The 16,032-nt window shown below is 35.9% G+C and overlaps 1 protein-coding gene across 1 annotated transcript in view; it reads right to left on the reverse strand.

The window, feature by feature from the left end:
* The window catches only part of tweek (transmembrane protein KIAA1109 homolog tweek), a 1,221,702-nt gene that overhangs the window by 487,874 nt on the left and 717,796 nt on the right, over nucleotides 1–16,032 (reverse strand). The window contains 1 exon segment of the mRNA XM_090406645.1: nucleotides 7,695–7,891. Within this exon segment, the coding sequence (XP_090262771.1) occupies nucleotides 7,695–7,891 (197 nt within the window).

The following is a 16,032-nucleotide window of genomic DNA, read 5'->3' on the forward strand; positions in this document are numbered from 1 at the left end:
TTTGGGAAGTATCTCGTTGGGTGGATGCACTGACCGGTATATGCTTCCTAGTAGAACCATGAATGCTGCAACTTATAGAGATGGGGCCCTGGACTTTGTGTTTATCCATATGCAGGTGCAATAGGGAGACATTTATTCTACAAGATGATAATGCTTGTCTTCATCAAGCAAAGATCATGAACCAATATCTTTAATAAGGGGCTATTTGTACATATGGACTGGGCAGACAGATTTCCAGACTTTTGAAACATTGTTGTAAGCGTTGTATTGCTGAGAGTGGTTACCATATTCTTTACCAAGGCACTTTGACAATCTCATTTTGACCTCTTGTTTTGACCATTGCCTTCGTGCACCTATTTTTTACTGAATTAACCTATTTATTTGCAATTTTTGTGAGTGTTTCTTTCACATCTCATATCATACTGCTTTTCACCAAACTGCATAAAAATTCATCAAACCATTTTTGAATGATTTTTCTCTTTGTTCCTTAATTTATGGCAATCAGTGTATGTGCGTGTGTGTGTGTGTGTGTGTGTGTATACTGATTGTCATAAAATAAATTTATGCTGATATATATATATACACACATATAGGAGGGCATGGATGTTTGTGATTTCTGTGAAAATACTAGTGGTGGTAGCGAGAGGGACATGGCGTTGGTGTAATCAGGGTTTGTGTTCCGCAGAAAGTGAGTAGATGTTGTTTCCGTGGTGTCAGTGACCAAGCCATGTATTTAAATGTGTATTTTTAAACATGGAAGTAATTCAGGAAAGGGAATACCGCTGTTTATGACTGGTCATAAAAATTGCCTGCAAGCTGATTACCACAATGGGTGGCATATCCTCTGTTCTCAAAACTGAATGAAATAACATCTGTGTTGCAAATTTCAGTGACCAAGCCATATATTTTTAAACATGGAAATATTTATGAATTATCGTTAATTTTCACACATCGAAATCTTTCAACATTCGGGAAAGGGAATACCGCTGTTTATGATGGGTCATAAAAACTGCCTGCAAGCCGATTACAACAATGGGCAGCGTATCCTCTGTTCTCAAAACTGAACGAAATAACATCTGTGTTGCAAATGTTAGTGACCAATCAGCAAGGAAGTATAAAGAAAATTTTTTTTCACTGGAATTGAAGATCAAGGTAGTCTGTATCTGGTTCTCAAATGTAGTAATACTAATACTGAATACTTTCTTTGCAAGTTCATATTGTAGGTTGAAAGTGCTTGTTTGAAAACCATAATGCCATGATTTTTTAAAAGTAATAGGCCTACAGATTTAAATTTTAATATGAATAAAAGACAAGGGACTTTGTTTAATTTTGGTGTTAAGAAATCTCTCATTAAAGGTGTTTATGATGCAACAGATAGTGATTCATCCACCTCCAGCCTACAAAGCAATATCCAGGATGTACAAAAGGAGGGGAAAACTACCAGCACACAGGAGAAAAAGTCTGCATTCACTAGTAAAAACTCATAATAATATTATAAATTTTTGGTGATCAGAATGGGATATGTCAATGAAAATCAGCACAAATTAATTTAATCATGTTGGCCTGAGGAAACTACAATATGCTACAAGATTTCATTAGTCCAGTGACTAATGAAAGTTGATAACTGATTTAAATGTAATTTTATTCAAATTAAGTGGATATTGAATCCAACATTATTTGTGCATTGCCGAAGTGAAGCCTTTTGGCTCTCTTATTTCTGTAATTTTATATTTGTCAACATGTCACACCATATACATGAGTGTACTAATAATCTTTATGACTATGCTACAATTAATTATTAATAATTGTAATGTATTAATAATTAATTATAGATTACAAAATAACCAAGGTGTTCCGTGAAAATTTCAGGATTTGTGTAGTGTTCCGTCGCAGAAAAAATCTGGGAAAAGCTGGTGTAGATGATGGATTGAGTGGTGGAGACAGAGAGTTATAGAGTAGGTGCCCTCCCTCGATGAATCTTTGGACTCCTTGGAGGTGTCAGGAATAATAATAATATAATAATATATAGCAAGAGCTCGTATAGTAACGCAAAGATGTAATTAACATGACACATGTCTTTAAGTGTATATATGAATATAGCTGCATTTTGTATATAAAATTTATAAATAGTAGGCAGGGTTTAACCTCCCTACCGGCAAGGTGGATGAAATAGAGACCAAATTGCACTTCTTATCCATGTTATTCAATGGGTGTTACAGAATCATATCCAGATTTAGCTTGACGTCTATGGACGCCATGACTGGTTGGGGGTTAATCAACTGGTTAAAAAACTTAGATGGGGACGATACAGTTCCTTTGCAGGAGATAATGGAAAGTATGGACTTATTTATGCAATCTGATTTGTTCAATGAGGGAAAAAAGCCTGAGGATGCATGCAGCAATATTTTGATGCTAGGACATGAACAAAACACAATGCCCCAAGTTTTACCTTCAACAGTTGTATAAACGAATAGTCAGATAGCTCACCAAATAGCTAAAGTATTGGTGAACCAAATAGTTCACCAATCCAATGGCTAAAGTTTTACCCTGCCTACAGGGATTAGAACTTCAGCCTAGAATGCATGCATGCATACACATCTAATCTCAACACACAGGTCAGTACTGTCTTCTGCCATTGTTGCTATGTCAAAGACATCCTCACCACATTCACAAATCAGCAATTAACCAGCTCTGTAACACATGCAATAGCTATCACAAGAGATGGCACTTCTTCCTTGAAAGTAAACTAATGGCTCAATTAAATTCTTCAAACTCATCTTCATCCACTAAACCACCAAAAACATCTATAATAAATTTTGCAATGCTTAGAAATATAAAACAACTTCCTAAATAACACCTAGGGCTTTCCAAGGAGTATTCAGCACATCATAAATTCATGCAGCAGATACAAAATAACACCCACAGCAAATTCAACAAACTCTAAATACTGGTTTCTCCTACATATAATTACAGCTTACTATTCAACATTCCCCCCCCCCATTAATCACACATAGACACCCCATAACAAGTAAGTCTCAATTCATCCTGAATCTGTTACAACAAAATTTACATACTAAGCTGCCAGAAAGCTGCATACCATATAACTGGCTCAAATCAAAGGGCATTTCATTTCTTGACTCAACAAACAATTCAGAGAGTATGACTACCTCCACACTATTATTAATGAAGAAAGGAAAAAGATTCCTCTCCAAACCACTACATATAGCAGGGCTATCAGTTCAGATAATAAATAACAACTGAAACACACCAAAAACTAAAACATCATCATCATCAAATTCCTGCCATGTATCCTCAAAGGGTGTACAGGATATGATAGTACTACATGAAAAACTTACATCATTACTAACTTCCTATCAACAATTTTCCTCCAAATCAGTCTGTTACTTGTCAAGACAACATTATCAAATCTTATATTTCTATCGTCTAAGGCACTTTGTACCGTATCAATCCACCTATATCTTGGTCTTCCTCTGGGTCGTTTTCCTGCCAACTTGGCACAGAACACTTGTTTTGCTAATCTTTCCTCGCCCATTCTATTTAAGTGACCATACCACCTGAGATTAGCTCTGCTAACACATTCCTGGATGCTGACAATGTCAAGTTCTTTCCTAATATCTTCGTTTTTAATATGATATTGCCATTGATGCCATCTGTTCACGCCTCTAATCTTTCTCAGGACTCTCATACCTGTGGTCTCTAGTCTTTGGTCAAGTGTTTCACTTCTGACCCAGCTCTCAGATCCATAAGTTAAAATTGGTTTGAACACTATCTTGTATACAGCTAATTTAGTGTTCTGACTAATTTCTCTCATATTCTATATGAATTTATTCAATTGACTTCCCACCATACCAGCTTTGCTGATTCTGTTGTCTATTTCTATACTGAATTTACCATCTTCAGTAAAAATCGTGCCTAAGTATCTGAAATGTTTTACTTGTTCCACAGGTTCTCCATTCACAACACAGCTGACATTTTCAATGATTCTGCCTATTTTCATTGTCTTTGTCTTTTTATTTCTGACCTTCATACCACATCTTTTACAACAGTTATTCAATTTAGTCAGAGAATCTTGCAGACTTGTAGCGGATTTATTTAGAAGTATAACATCATCAGCATAAAGCAAAGAGCTGACATTAACATCTCCAATTTTGATATCATGTTTAATACCACTTTCCTTCATAATGTGATCCATATAGATAATGAATAACAGAGGGGATAATGTACATCCTTGTCTCACACCAGATTTAACATTAAACCATCTTCCTGTACTTCCTTCAATTCTAACTGCTGACTTACAACTCAAATAAAGACTAAGTATTGCTTGATATAATGCCCCATTTAACACCATATAACTGTAGCATTTTGAATAGCTTCTCTCTTAGCACCTTGTCACATGCCTTTTCCAAATTGACAAAACTTAAATACAGATCCTTGTTGTATTCCCATGCTTTCTCGACTATTTGTCGTAAAGTGAAGATCTGATCCCGACAGCCTCAATTTGCCTGAATCCAGCCTGTTCTACACCAAGCTTTTCTTCCACAATTCTTCTCAATCATTTCTCAAGTATACTTGCATAGATCTTGCCAGGAACACTTAGTAGGGATATACCTCTGTAATTTTCACATTCAGTTTTATCTCCCTTTTTATATATGGTACTATGAGAGCTTACACCAATCATCGGGAATTCGCACCTCTGTCCAGGCTTTCTGAACTATGCAGTGCAGCCACTGTAAGACTTTTATACCACCATACTTCAGCATTTCTGATCGAATATCATCTACTCCTGCTGCCTTTCCACATTTTAAGCCTTTGATGGCTTTTTCTACTTCATGTATGAATATGTATTCCTGCCTGCATGCCTGGTCATTGTTTTTTACCACTGTGCTGCCATCACTGCTTGTTTCATTTAGCAGTTTTTCAAAGTAATTACTCCATACTTCAAGGATATCTTTTTCTTCCGTTTTCATGTCACCTTTATCATCTCTAACTCCTTTTACAGCACTCTTTCCTCCATTCCTAAGCTTCTTCAACAACCTCCAGAATATTTTGCCACCTTCTTGATATTTATTTTCTATATTCTTGCCAAAGTCCTCCCATAACTTTTATTTAGCTAGTCTTACACAGTGTTTAGCATTTTTGCATTTGTCTCTGTATTCTCTAAGAGCACAAGCTGACTTATTTGACAGGAACTTTTGATATGCTTTCTTCTTTTCCTTCACTGCCTCTTTAACATTTTCTGTGTCCACCACGGAGTTCTAATTTTTCTATCCTTGCAGACAACTTCACCACATGCCTCTCTAACTGAATCAATCAGGGCTTTCTTCAAGGCTTGCCACTGAATCTCCAAGGTTTGATTCCTGTTCTGAAACTCTTTAATTTTTTCTTCAATAATCTTTGTGTATTTTAGTCTACAGTTCACATCTGAGAGCTGCTCAACTTTTATTTGCTTTAAAAGTTTCTTACATGTTATTCTTTTCAATATGAAATTCAATTTTATCCTGCTCAAGACTAAATAGTGATCACTTCCAATTTCAACTCCTCTGTACACTCTGGTGTCCTGCACCAGGGAAAAAACATCACTATTAACAATAACATAGTCAATGATACTTTTCTTATTCCTTGCCACCTTGCCATCCTTCTCTCCATGTGAATTTGTGCACATTTTTATGTTGGAACATGGTGTTAGTAATAATCAGTCCATGTCCTGAGCAGAAAACAAACAGATATTTGCCATTATTATTAGCTTTGCTCTTTTCTCCAAATTTTCCCAAAATATTTTTGTATGTCTCACAATCATTTCCTACTCTGCTATTTAGATCCCCAACAAGGACTGACTTTTCCTTTTTCATTGTGTCAGTTGCTTTTTCTAAAGCATCAAAAAATTCCTCCATTTCTCCATCTCCACAGAAGGTTCTACCTTAGTAGAACCTTCTGTGGAGATGGAGAAATTAGCCTCGTATTTTGTGTTGAATACTATGGCTACTCCTTCTTTTCCTTGATTGTCATTGCCTGAATATAACATTTTGTATTTATTGCTCAGAAAGATCTCGCCAGTTTTTGTCTTTTTTGTTTCAGTCACCCCTATTATGTCGATCTGGTACTTATCTAATTCCTCAGCTAGCTCCATTTCTTTGCCATGCAGGCTTTTTATGTTGATAGTACCGATCTTTAACTCTTGCGATGTTGAGTTGGGGTGTGTTTTCAGATTTGTTCCAGTAGCTGACTTTTCGCTGTTCGCCCTGGTTCTGTGGCGAAAACAACGGGGGCTTTGTTTAACCGGGCGACGCCCCAGCCGGCATGAAATTTTGTCATGTTGTACCATCATATTTTATTAAAACTAAAACAGATATCATAATTAAACCTTTGTATCATGTTGGAGGTTTAATAGTCATGGTTGTAGATGCATAATCTGCAAGGTCAATCTGGCCTTGCAGACATGTATTGGATACAACTCACAGGATCTTCTACCAAAAAAAAAAGATCACTATACTCCACCATAGTAAATTTAAAGAGGAAAGACTGTTTCTGGAATCGACAACGACACTCAGAAATCAACCTATTTGTTTAGATTAGGTTGATTTCTGAGTGTCGTTGTCGATTCCAGAAACAGTCTTTCCTCTTTAAATTTACTATGGTGGAGTATAGTGATCTTTTTTTTTATGCATCAAATATAGATGCATAAAACTTCACATATCAGAGGTCTCAGTCATTTACCAAAATTTGGGAAATAATAATCATCAAAGGTCTTAGTTTACATCCTAGGCCATTTACAAATGCCTATAGAGGATATACCACCTAAATAGGACTGTAGTCACCCACATTTCATTAGGTATTGTGTTTCATTGTGTGTGTTACAAGTGCTATTTGTACTCCCTAAAGATGTCTTAGTGACTGACATGAAATATTAGAAACATTAATTAGTTTTTAGTTCTTTCCTAATGCTGTCAATGCTCCATTAAACCTCCAACATGATGTCCTTCCAGTACATAAGCCTTAACTTAACACACACATAAACCTATGTATCCTGGATAAAAATTCTCTCAGGAATCCCTAGGAGGAAAAAAAAAATCATCAGCTACCTCTGTACTTTAACTTCAGCGTGGAGCATAGACAATATCAGTTTTTCGCCCGTCTTCAAAATAAGTAGAACATAACTCCGCTCAATCTTTCTGGTCACTGCCCAACTCTCTCTCTCTTCTCAGTTACAGAACACGTGACACAGCCCCTTATCTTTCATTTTTTCCCCCCTAAGTTTTCAGAATGCTCCAAAAACAAAATGATATGGTCTTTCTTACCAGCTAATCCCAACTCTAACTTTATCAGATCTTCAAATAATATATACACCTCTCCCTCCTATTTTTGTCTATGATCATCTATTCCTTCTATCCCTCCTTTCAGTTAATGCATAATCCACCCCTTCCTTTGTTATGAACCACTAAATTTGATAATACACTTTACCTCTCTTTTTCATTTTAATTAATGGTTTTATTTTAGTGCTTAGATTTGGCATTTTGGGGCAATGGCCATTGCTCACTTTCAAATAACATTATCAGAACACTGAGGTATTTAGCATGCATCATTGTTTATATAAAAGTAGCTATGATAATATTTTAATGTGAAGTGCCATATGTTATTGAAATTCATAAATAAAAATCAACATTCTAGGACCCTACCTGCACTGTAGGATCCCTTCTGCTATCTTGAACTCCTGATATATCTCCATAGTCAACACCATCTCCTTCATCCTCCTCTCCAGTAAGGGCAGTTAGAGTCTTGAATAGCGCAGAAAGCTGCTTACCAATATTAGTATCAACATGGATGTCTACTCCTTCCATCTGCCACTGAACATTTAATATCCATTTGGCATTTCCTAAATTAACAAGATGTATATGTATCATAATAGCAAAAATAACATCCTTAGATCTAATCTGCCAAATAATACTAAGCAATGAATTTTAATTTACTAAAATAAAAATAGCTTGAAAATATGAACTAATTGTGGAAATAAAGAGAAAGTAAGTCTCAAGATTACACAATTACATATGTTTATACTAAAAGGAGAAATGAATGAATGGATATATATAGTAGAAGAGAAAAAAATATTTGACCAAAAGCAACAAATTATTACTTCTCAACATATTGGATATTTTTAAGAATATGACAAGGCATTTTCTCGCTTTATTCCATCCATCCATTCATTCATTGGACATCATCAGATGCTGTATGGCCACTCCATTCTTCAGTGATGTACTACACCAGTCCTCACCAGATGGTCCTTTTGTATGCTTTTCTGGAGGCTTCAACACTGATGACCAGTCACTCCAGACACACCATCCATCTATCTCAGTGAGGGTTTATCCCTTCCTCTTTTTCCCAGCACTTTACCTTCTATTACTGTTTTGAGAAGTCCTGCTTCCATCCTTTCATTATGTTCAAAATATTTCAGCTTTCTTCTGTCAATATCTTTAAGATGCCAAAAAGTTCTACTGATCCTTTCTAGCACCCATCTATCTGACTGCCTTTCAGTATATGATATCCTCAACAGCCTTCTGTAACACCACATCTCCAAAGCAGATATCCCTTAACTATCAGACTTCTTTAGGTTCCAAGTCTGTCTCACATCTATAAGTTGTTACTGGAGAGCATGTTCAGCTTAAGGATTTCCAAATGTTATGCAATAGCATACGTTGATTTCTATTTAACTCAACATCACTAAATATTTCATTACAAATTAGACTAATGACAACATCACTTAGAGTTAAGGATTATAAAGAATACATAAATTAAAAAAAAAATTTTTTTAGTCTTAAAAATAATTTCAAGAACCTATGACTCATTCAAGTACAATAAGAATTCACAACCCATTAGACTCAAAATAAGCAAGTATTCGTCAAGCCCATATAGCATATACGCAGCATAGGTTGTTGTTGTTGTTGAGTGCTTCTCAGTAGTAAGCTATGAGGGAGAATGAAAAGTTCACCTAAAACAAAAAATGATATTAAAGCAACTGATATAACCACAAGAAAGAATATATCTTAAAACCCTTGAACTCCCATGCTTCCATGAGATTGTAATAATTTGTTCTTTTTCTTTTGGGATATATACAAAGAGCCTGCTAATATAATTTCTGTTCTAGGTGTTTATCAGAACTTTTCAGCCCCCCCCCCCCCCATATTACTGGTTTAATACATGCTTTTATTCAGATTAGCTAAATGTCATGAATTTTATTGTACCTTGATTCCCATACAGCTAAAAACAACCTCAGCCTCAGAAAAACTGAAGACAGGAACCATGTGCATCAGAGGAACAGAAGCATTGGCAAAGTACCACACTGACCTAGTTAATGTTTACAGAGATGAAGAATAATAAAACATGTGAGAAACTGCTATATAGTAGTCATGATGTTATATTCAGGCAACAGTGATTACAGAAAGGAAGAATATCTAATGCAGAGGCAATTTCAAGTACAGTGATGTGGGAAAATTTCAAAATGGAAAATCCAATACCAAAACTTCAGTTTGGGAAAATTTGGGGAAAACAGCATCAATAATGATATCTGCTGGATTTTTGCTCAGGACATAGACTAATCATTATTAACACAATATTTCAACATAAAGATGTGCAAAATTCACTTGGAGAGAACACAGAAGAAATAAATATAGTTGTACTGTTGGCAGTGATATCTTCCTGGTGGTTCAGGATATACAGTAAGTGTATGCAGGTGACTTGAAATAGGAACTGATCATCATTTAGTTCTAAACAGGATAAAAATGAATATTATATAAAAAAGAGAAGAAATGTGTGAAGTTTTTTCATCAAAGCTGAAGAGCTTCAAATATGAAATGAAGACCCAAATATACAAATATTATAAAAAGAATTTGCAAAATCAGAAGTCATGCTGACTGATTTAGCAATGGAAAAATGCTACATGGCTTGCAAAGATAGAAAAATGCAAACTTCATAGTGAATTCATGAAGTAAAGAGCAAGTCCTAGAAAACAAGAAACCACAGTGGGAGTTCCGAGCATGTATGTTATCAAGCACCCTGAGAGAATATATCTGAACAGAGAAAATTGTATGAAAGCTAAACTATGTATAAAAGTATCTAATTGAAAGTCATGGGAAAACTTTGGTAAGAAGAAGTCAAGTATCATGAAGGTATCAAAATGTTCTTGAGATTACTGTAAAAATTTAGAAATATAGGAAAGGGGGTCAGGATGATAAAGGTGATATAAAGCTGAACATATTCTGGATGTCTGGAGTAATTAATTTGTTAAATTAATTAATTAACAATAGCAAATTACTGAAATAACATTGGTATAAAATCAAGAAAATGCAATCAGAGGAGTGTACATCAATACTTGAAATAGAAAGTCATCAAAAACCAGAATATGAAGAAGCAGCTGAAGTAGATGATAATTTAATTAGAAATGTTCAAGGGTTAGAGCAGCAGTCGGCAACCTTTTTGGAGCGAAGAGCCATTTTTAAAATTATATCTGTTAAAAAAAATTTAGGGAGCTGCATGCAGTGATAAGCAACCAGTGGTCTGCAGACTGCATGCAGCCCTCTCAAATTTTTTGTGCGGTCCACAGTGTTCGTTTTGTGCAACAGAATTAGTATATTTTAATTAAAAATCTATTTTATGAATGTTGATTTTTACATGGGGATTTATTTGATAGTTTAAAAAATTAAAATATACCTAAATAATGGAAAATAAATTAATACTTTCTTATCAAAGTAAAAGAAAATTCTTTTACTTTGATAAGATATAAAAGATAATTCTTTATGTGAATCGAACCGAGTATTTGATTTACTATTTAATTGCTCATCACTGCTTTAAATTTAGAAACTACATTGAAAAATATTATAATTAAATTATTTATTCAGTTTTTTTTTTTTTTTTTTTTTTTTTTACAGTAACACGTTATCATACTTATAAAACACAGGGGTGGCATGTCACATGAAATTATATATATGATATTTTTAAATATTATTATTACCACGGGCTACTCCAGGAGTCCTTAGACTCATCGAGGGAGGCCCTAAACATCATGTTCACACAGCTGTTCAACATTCTCACAGTATCTATCATACCTTGCCTTGAACTCGCTCACTGTCATAGCACCCACAACAGACTCTGGCAGCTTATTCCACTCATTTACCACTCTAAAAGTAAAGAACCCAGCTCTAACACCCCTGCTAACCACGCTCTTGCCCAGCTTCCATGGGTGTCCCCTAGTTCTCCCACCACCAGTCCTGATCTCAAAAATATCATCTGAATTAATCCTATAGAATCCTTTTAGCAATTTGAATGTCTCAATCATATCTCCCCTTTTTCGCCTATCAACTAGTTTCTGCAACCCACAAATCTTCAACCTGTTCTCATATGGTTCATTCCATAGACCTGCTATCATCTTAGTCACTCGCCTCTGGATCCTCTCAACCTCCTCCCCATCAAGAAGGAACCGAGGTGACCAAATCTGGGCACAGTAGTCGAGATGAGGTCTTATCAGGGCTCGGTACAGAGGTACAATAACTTGTTTTTCTCTGCTCGTCAAGGTATTTTTCAACAACCAAGTGAGTTGATGAGCTGATTTAGCTACTTTCGCAATGTGCCCCATAAACTTCATCTCCCTATCCACCAACACTCCCAAGTCCCTGGCCTCATCAATCTCTTGGAGTACAGTTCCACCAATGTGGTATACTGCTGCTAATCTTTTCACTCCAAAATGCATAACCTTACATTTTGTCACATTAAATTGACATCCATTCTCCTTAGTCCAGAACTCCAATCTATCTAAGTCATCTTGCAAGACTTTGACATCTTCTGCATTCACTATCGCCCTACCCAACTTTGCATCATCAGCGAACAAATGAACTGTCCCACTTAGACCATTCCCTATATCGTTAATGAACAGATTAAACAGCAGTGGTCCAAGAACAGAACCCTGCGGCACACCACTAGTCACAGGCCGTCTTTTGGACTCTACTCCTGAATAAACTACTCTTTGATATCTCTCCATCAACCAACCACCTATCCATCTCACCAATCCTATATCCATTCCCATATGTTGTAGTTTACGGATTAGTATTCCATGTGGTATCCTGTCAAACGCCTTTGCCAGGTCCAGCAGTATCACTGTAAACCCATTTCCCTTATCCAGTTCAGCCGTCAACTTGTTATAAAACTTGAGCAAGTTACTGAGGCATGATCTACCCTTCACAAAGCCATGCTGTCCTCTGTACAGTATCTCATTTTCATCAATCCATTCCTGTATTTTTCCCTTGACTACTTTCTCCAAGACCTTGACAACGACTCCTGATATGCTGATCGGTCGGTAATTTGCAACCATAGTCTTGGATCCTCCTTTATGCAGTGGAACTATTTTCCCCTCTTTCCACGCCTTCGGGACTAAGCCAGACCTGAGACTCAGATTAAACAACATGGTCAAGGGCACTGATAATTCATTAGCCGCTTCATGCAAGACCCGTGCCGGTATACCATCCAATCCCACAGATGTATTCACATTAAGGTTCTGTAATAGACTATTCACCTCCACTTCATTCATCACAATTCCCATATAAACTAATGGTTCCTTCATTTTTTCAACGTCACCACCTGGATGATATACTTTTGCAAAGTGCGCGCTCAGTAACTCCACTATATCGACTGGTTCAGTGAACTCTTTACCATCGTCATTCCTTAAAATCATTTTGCCATGTACAGTTTTTTTCTTGCTTGCAGCATATTGAAAGAACTGTTTGGGATTCTCTTTTGCTTGCATAGCTAGTTTCCTTTCATAATCAGCTTTTGCTGTTTTTACCACACTCATTACCCTTCTAGCCTGTACTTTATACTGTTCGTGTGCCTGCAGGTCACCCCTTTCTTTAAATTCCCTCCATAGTTGTTTCTTTTTTTGCAGCTCAAGCTTAATGGTGTTATTCATCCATTTAACCCCTCCTTGTTTCACTATTCGGACCTTAGGTATACAATCAGCCATAACCTCCTGTAAATGCTCTTTGATCACTTCCCATGCTCTATCGGCGTCCAGCCCTTGCAGTTGTACATGCCATGGCACTGATCCAAGCAATCTCCTAAGCTTGTCATACTTGCCAGTACGGTAATTCCACATATACACTGTCTTAATCACAAATTTCACACCTTTAGCCACCTCCCAGGTCAAGACCTTATGATCACTCTCACCAATAGGTGGCAACATGGTCATATTCATTACAGTCAAATTCTCAGATACTATTACCAGGTCAAGCACTCTCACACCTCTAGTATTTTCAATTACATGCTGTTTCAGATAGTTATCCCTTAATAATTGAATAAAATCCATTTCCTTCCTCACATGTGTCCTCTCCTCCTTCCAATCAATGTTACCATAGTTGAAATCCCCCATAATAATTACCCTCCTTCCACTCATTTCATCAATTTGTTTATGCATACCATCTCCACCATCTATTCCATCACCTGGTCAATAGCAGCACCAAACTGTATATTTTATTCTGCCAGTATCAATCTCACACCAAATAGCCTCAAATGAGCTCCTTTCACTATCCTGCAATACTTCAATTCTCCTTGGCTGCAGTTCATCAGCTATCATCAACAACACCCCTCCCCCAATTTTATTCTCTCTGTCCCTCCTAAACATACTATAACCTACACATTCTATCCCACTAACTATATCATCTTCCGTCAGCCATGTTTCACTAATGCCAATAACCTGTGGCCAGGAAGAGCCAATCAAGGCCAAAAATTCTTCCTTCTTGTTCCTAATACTCCTGGCATTAGTATACATGAATTGCAGTGTTCCCTTTGTCCCACCCCTATCTTGATGCGTTATTCTAAATATCCCATTCCCATTTTTTGTCCTTATTGCTGGCTCAGGTACATTATATACATTTTTACACTCAACTGTCTCACTGATGTCTGGATATCAACTTCCCCCCCTCCTTGGTAGTTCTAGTTTCCCTGGTTCTGCACATCCATTTTCACTTCATTCAGCAACACTTTTTCCAGTCTCCGCACAAATATTAAATAATAAAACAAAGATTTTCTCCTCCTTACAAAAACATATGTATAAAATCCAATAACATACCTATTTCTTTAATTTTTTAAATTTAAAATATCTTCTTAGTGCAACTTTTGCTGTTGAAGTTTTTGGGATAGTTTCTCAATATGCGGCGAATACGCCGTAATTTTTATTTTCAAACATGACGAAAAACTCACGTTGTTTAGTTGGTTTCTCAAGTTACTTTTAATAAAATTCATATTAGAAAATATTTGCTCACAGAAATATGTTGATCCGAAAATCAATAGAAGTCCAAATGCGTATGTTTTTAACATAAGTGTCCTGTAAACAATTCCACGTCTCAAATACAATCTGATCTTGCTTTTTAAGATCTTCTATTTCAGACCATTTGTGTTGTATTGCAAGGGTAGATTTTTGTCTTTCCAACTCCTCCAGGTCAGCTTCAAGATTTCTAAATTTTAAATTCCACAAATCCTTGGTTTTCAGGTCCTCTAACTCAAGTTGAAATGCAGCCTCATCAATTCCAGCAAAAGGTGAAAAATTTAATTTGGTAGGATTAATTTCAAGTGGTCGCAATAAAAATGACATAGTTGCCTTGTTCTTTCTAAACTCCTCACATCTGCCATTAAATTCAGATCGCATATTTACTACAATTTCTTTGAAAAAGGTTAATTTTATGGAATTATTATCAGCTTGTTCTTGTTGATATTTCTTCAACGAAGGAAAATGTAATAATGTGCCTTTCTCTAAGTCTGTCGCAAACAAATATAATTTTTATTCAAATGAAATCACTTCTTCTAAAAGCAAACTGCTGTATTTCCCTTTCCCTGTAGTTTCTTATCCACCATAAAGTAGAATTTTTGTAACTGATGAGTATCTTCTAACTGTGCATATTCAAGGTCTTTTTGTCTTAGAAACAACTTAACCTCTCCAAGGCAGGTGGCAAATCGCAGCAACACTGCACCTCTGGAAAGCCATCTTATTCTGTTATGCCAAAGAAGATCTGAATATTTGCAATTGATTTCTTTAAGAAGTTCACAAAATTGCCGATGATGTAGAGGTCTTGCCATTATTTTGTTAACAATTTCTACAACCAAATCCATCACTACTGTTATCTCTTTTGGAAAAGTTTGTGCACAAAGTATCTCTTGATGGATTATGCAGTGAAAGGAAAACACGTTTTTTCCTTTCAAAATTTGTTTTTTAAATAAAGAAACAAAACCTTTTTTTGTACCTTTCATGCTCAGCGCTCCCATCAGTCACAATGGATATTATTTTGTTAATATTAATACCCTTACTTTTCAAGCAAGTGGTAACAGCATATTCAATGCTTTCTCCACAGTTTGTCCTGTAAGTGGCAGTATATTGAGTAATTCTTCCTGAGGGCCTTGAGAGTTTATGTATCTACACATAAGTACAATCTGTGCAGTGTCTTTCATCTCCCCGTGGATATGCTTTGTCAAATATATCATGTTTATTACAAAAATGTCTTTGTATATTTGATTTTTTATTGTTTGAAAGCTTTTCATGGCATATTAAACACATTGGAAATCCTGCTGTATTTGCTACAAATGCATAGGTTTCGGTCCATTCACTTTTAAACTCCCTATTTTCTTGTTCTATCTTTCTCTTCTTTGCTGACATTTTAAATACTATAAAAATATTTTTATTTTGTTAATATTTAATTTAATGTTACAATATTCATGTTACCTAACACAATCACCAGTAAATGAAAGCACTGCTTTCATTTACTGGTGATTGTGTATGATGTTAAAATAAGTAAAACCTTTACTTATTTTAACAAAGTGAGCAGATTTACAGACTACACCTGCACTATATGCGAAGACAATGGGAGCATTCAGACAGGCAAGCGCTACCGTAGCGCTACATACAATAGCCTAGCATGACGTATTTGTTTTAATAAATTAAAACAACATAAACTACCGCATCATGAATCAAATCAGGAAGATTAT

This window comes from Typopeltis vanoorti, chromosome 16 (assembly GCF_054136105.1).
Source record: "Typopeltis vanoorti isolate ZY-2024b chromosome 16, IOZ_Tvanoo_1.0, whole genome shotgun sequence".
Taxonomy (NCBI): domain Eukaryota; kingdom Metazoa; phylum Arthropoda; class Arachnida; order Uropygi; family Thelyphonidae; genus Typopeltis; species Typopeltis vanoorti.